Raw genomic sequence first — 4134 nt, 5'->3', positions numbered from 1 at the left:
CGTCGAGGGCCGAGGTCGCGCTGGGACGGAGCAGGGCGCGGGGCGCCGTTCGGCGGGCGGACGAGACCTAGGAGCGTCAGCGACGGTGGGGAGTATGCATGGAGGCGGCGAGGTCGAGGGAGCGGCGGAGGAGAGGAAGAGGGCGGAGGGCGGACTCGGTGGAGTCGAGGTAGAGCGGAGACGTGGCGGCGTGAGGGGGGGTGCGACGGAGGAGTAGGCTTCTCGGCATCGAGGAGGGAATCGGGGTCGAGGACCGGTGCGGACGGAGGCTGGGGTCGGACTGGTGGCGGTGGAGGAGGATCTGGGATCGTGATCTCCGTTGCAGGAGTTGGTCTTGACGGCGTCGAAGTACTCTTGGCCGGAGCGTTCGATGGTGGTGCAGGCCTCGGCGGAGTTGGCGGTGCTGCTGTGGACGGACGAAGCGGCTCTGGAAGCCGGTGATTCGACGGTCCTACCTCCGTCCGTCGGAGGTTGGCCGCTACGTGGCGGCTGGCGAAATCGTCGGCGGAGCTGGCGGTTGCTGGTCGTCGGCCTGCCGCCGCCGCTGCGTTTGCTGTAGCGCCGAAGCAAAGCAGATCATTAGAGGTTTAAAATACCGTGAGCGCTGCTGGAGGATGCTAGAACGAAATATCGAGGCTTTCGTGTGTTGTGGAGAGGAGCTGGATTTTGCAGCGTCTCGTTGGGGCTTTTTTCTGCTTCGGGCCCAGATTTCCTTCGATTTATTTATTTTAAGCCGGGGAAGAAAGGAGGGCCCCTGTTTTCTGTATCCCGACCAGCTTACGCCCGAAGACAGCACGGCCCTGCCCCTTAATCCCGTTACCCGGTAACCCGACCCGCTTTCTGCAGCACAGTTAGAGAAGAAATTTTCCATTTAAACACATTCTAACTTTTATTTTAAAAAACCGACTCACTCTTATTTTATTTACAGAAACCGACACATTTCGTGGCCACGAAATGGATCGGTTTTTTTAATCTTGCTTCTTAATAGTCGGGATTGCCAACCCCGACTATTTTGCACGCCCCTAAAAATATACAGGATAAATTAGTCGGGGTTCCCAACCCCGACCAATTAGCAGAGACTTTTGAAGCAAAAGTTGGCTAAGGCAAAATGGTAAAAAGTTAAACTATAGATATTCATTAAACAAAGTAATAGTTATGATAAAGAGTGATATCATGGTAAAAAGTGATCTCTCCGCTCCCTTTTTTCTTAAGTGGAAAGTGATAAAATAATTATCTTTCCACTACTTTTTTTTTAAGTGGAAAGGGGCCCGGTTTTGGCTACTAATCGTATCACAACTTCGGGATGTGTTGGGTCTATGAATTGATTTCGGAGCAAGACATTGCGTGTAAGTTGGATTTGGGTTAAATTTGTGGGGTTTCATTACTGAAACTCAGATACCCGACTCAGTTGCCATCATCACTATCAACTCTGTCTTGTGATTCATTAGGAGATCAAAATATGATAATCCTTATAGAGAAAAGTTAAATCTTTTTTTTTTATCCATCCTCCAATAAAGTAATGTATTTGTGCAAGCGGTCCAATCTTTTTTGGCATATTGCATTGTATATTCTTTCTCTCTTTTTCTTTTTTCCCTTTTTGGTGATATTGTAAGGAAAAAATGAAAAACAACAGCACAACAAGAAGTAAAAAATCACTCCCCTCTAACATGACGGGGGAGTGTTACGCCAATTTGATCGCCATAAACGAGGTTACTAGTTGCAATGGGCATGTCTTCAAAGATTCGCACAGGAATGTGTCTCCACGGTTTATGCAAGTGCGACCGCACAAACGTTGCCCTCCACTCCCAATCGCTCTTCACAAGTCGGCTGCAGCCTTCTACAATTAAGGATTCCCAACGGTTGGCATTCAGCACAACCCCGTGCAATATCATGATATTGCACGGCACTGGCAGAATCCAACAAATACTCACAAAGCAGGTGAATTTCCCATTTCCCTCCTCTCCGCACGCATTCCTCTCCATTTAAACACGGTGGAAGATCTAAAACCAGGAAGCTCAGAAACGAAAATCACCAGCATTAACAACCCCAAAGAAAAACACCAACAGCAAATAGCTCTGGAAACTTAATTTATGCGAGAATTACAAAAGGAATAACAAAATCATGAACTATGTATGGTTTTATCAAAACATATTTACAACCTCGCCTACTGAAAACAATTTAGCAGCTTCAGGGAGCAACTCCTCCAACATATAAATGCCCACGGTGCTGCTGCTGCTGCTGTTCCTAAAACAGAAAAACAAACATCCAAAACACATACAAAGATGCACACAACCTCTAATCCCACCCACATACAAAATAATAACCACTGCTTTTACATAAACATAGGAACTATGATGATGTATGTGTCATGTAAGAAGACAAGATATGGAAGCAATACTGCAACTCCCAATACTTTACTAATCATACAGAAGAGTTGAATAATACATGATACATCTGGCTTTTCCTCCCGTTAACTGCTGAGCTCATCACACTTGCCTCTGTGCTCCAGGAGGTGCAGTGGGCATTGGGAAGTTGTAGTTATGCGGAGCACCAGTAAAATGTGGGGCCTCAACATACGGGCTCTATTACGTAAAGAATAAAACAAAGGATAAACATATTGTTCCACAAAATCATATGTTTTCGAGTTCCTTGTCATCCTCAATCATGTTTTGAGGCATAAGGCACAGAAACTAACAGCTTATTGTCTCTTTGTACCCAATGATGAATTGGTGATACAAGGGGGGAAAGATCCTTAAGACTGGTCCCTATGGAAAATCATATAAGGAGGAAGGAGATCTTGACAGGTGCCTTACTTAGAAATCCAATAAAAAAAATTAAAGTTGGATGGTTATTTAACTATATGATTTGCACACCAGAACATGTGTCAAAATCTCCTTGCTTCCTATATGATTTTCTGCTGGGGACCCTGTTTAGGGTTTTTTTCCCCCGCTGACCAAAGTCAACACAAAGTTAAAAGAATTACAAGCACAAAAAACTGAAAATGCTCAAAGTCCTCAAACCTCGAACTCAGTTTAGTGGAATTTTTTTATGAAGAAAATGTATGTTACTAAATGAATGATTATGAAATTGTCAACAAGCAGTTAGTTACCTGGGGAGGAAGGGATGTTTGAGAAACCTGTTCAATGGGGGATTTAGGTGAGACGTCAGGAGAGCTGCCATCTTTGCGTTGGTCATTTCCATTTAACTTTTGAACATCACCAGTCAAAGGTACTTCAGCGTCACCTCCGCTGGACTTGACACTCTGAATTATATTTATCAATTGCTCCAAGTTATTATGCGAGCACAAAATTTGCAAAACAACCCAGAAATAGAAGGCATTAAATATTGAAAACAACCTGAAATATTTTTCCCAGAGTTTTCAACCCTTTGGCTCGAGCACGGAGCTCTTCCTTCTTCACTGTATTATCCTGAAGCACCTGGAATCATAGTGGCAAATGTGGTCACATGATTAACACTTTATGACAAAGGAAATGAACTCCAAAAACACAAATGATAAAATTTTGTTGTGGAGTATAAGACAGACCATCTGACAGACACGGGAGAGGGTAGCCTCAATATCAGCAACATTAAGCTTCCACAAGGAATCAATCATCACTTTCTTGTGAGACTGCATGTACTCTTCAAGCTCTTCCTCCGTATAATTGCCTTCTGAACTGAGTTGCTTCTTCATGTCCTCTTGAAGCTGCATCAAGGCAAGTGCACCTAAAAGAACCACAAAGGATGAAAAAATTTACATGCTAGCTTTTGGGGACAGCTAAGACATGTTCATAATATAACAATGCATACATAAACCCAAGATATGACAGAAATGAGACATATATTGATGCGGATGGACAACTAAATGCATATGAAACAATTAGGAACATGCATTATGAACTCAGTAAGCTGTTACCTGTTGCAGCAGTAACTTGTGATTTAATTGTGTGTCCTTTGTTTCTGAACCATTCAGCAACAAAAGGCACGCCCAAATACATTGCTTTCTTCCCAAGCTCTTTAGCTGCCTGCCTTACGTATATGTAGCCGATGGTGTTCAATATATCAACTCCATATGCTGTAGAATGTCAAAATAAGTGCAAGTGAAATACACTGTTTAAATAGAAGGGTAATCATTAT

The 4134-nt window shown here is 43.7% G+C and overlaps 1 protein-coding gene across 1 annotated transcript in view; it reads right to left on the bottom strand.

Annotated features, from left to right (window-relative positions):
- Positions 2073 to 4134, bottom strand: part of LOC109838609 (chaperone protein dnaJ 10-like) — a 13129-nt gene continuing 11067 nt past the window's right edge. The window contains exons 6-10 of the mRNA XM_020407059.1: positions 3914 to 4072; positions 3545 to 3723; positions 3357 to 3437; positions 3110 to 3262; positions 2073 to 2582 (exon numbers count right to left, since the gene is read on the bottom strand). Of these exons, the coding sequence (XP_020262648.1) occupies positions 2487 to 2582; positions 3110 to 3262; positions 3357 to 3437; positions 3545 to 3723; positions 3914 to 4072 (668 nt within the window). The 3' untranslated portion in view covers positions 2073 to 2486. The remainder of the gene's footprint in view (positions 2583 to 3109; positions 3263 to 3356; positions 3438 to 3544; positions 3724 to 3913; positions 4073 to 4134) is intronic.

This window comes from Asparagus officinalis, chromosome 1 (genome assembly GCF_001876935.1).
Source record: "Asparagus officinalis chromosome 1, Aspof.V1, whole genome shotgun sequence".
Classification (NCBI taxonomy): Eukaryota; Viridiplantae; Streptophyta; class Magnoliopsida; order Asparagales; family Asparagaceae; genus Asparagus; species Asparagus officinalis.
The sequence above is the reverse complement of the archived record's forward strand: the minus strand, read 5'-3'. Positions and strand labels throughout refer to the sequence as shown.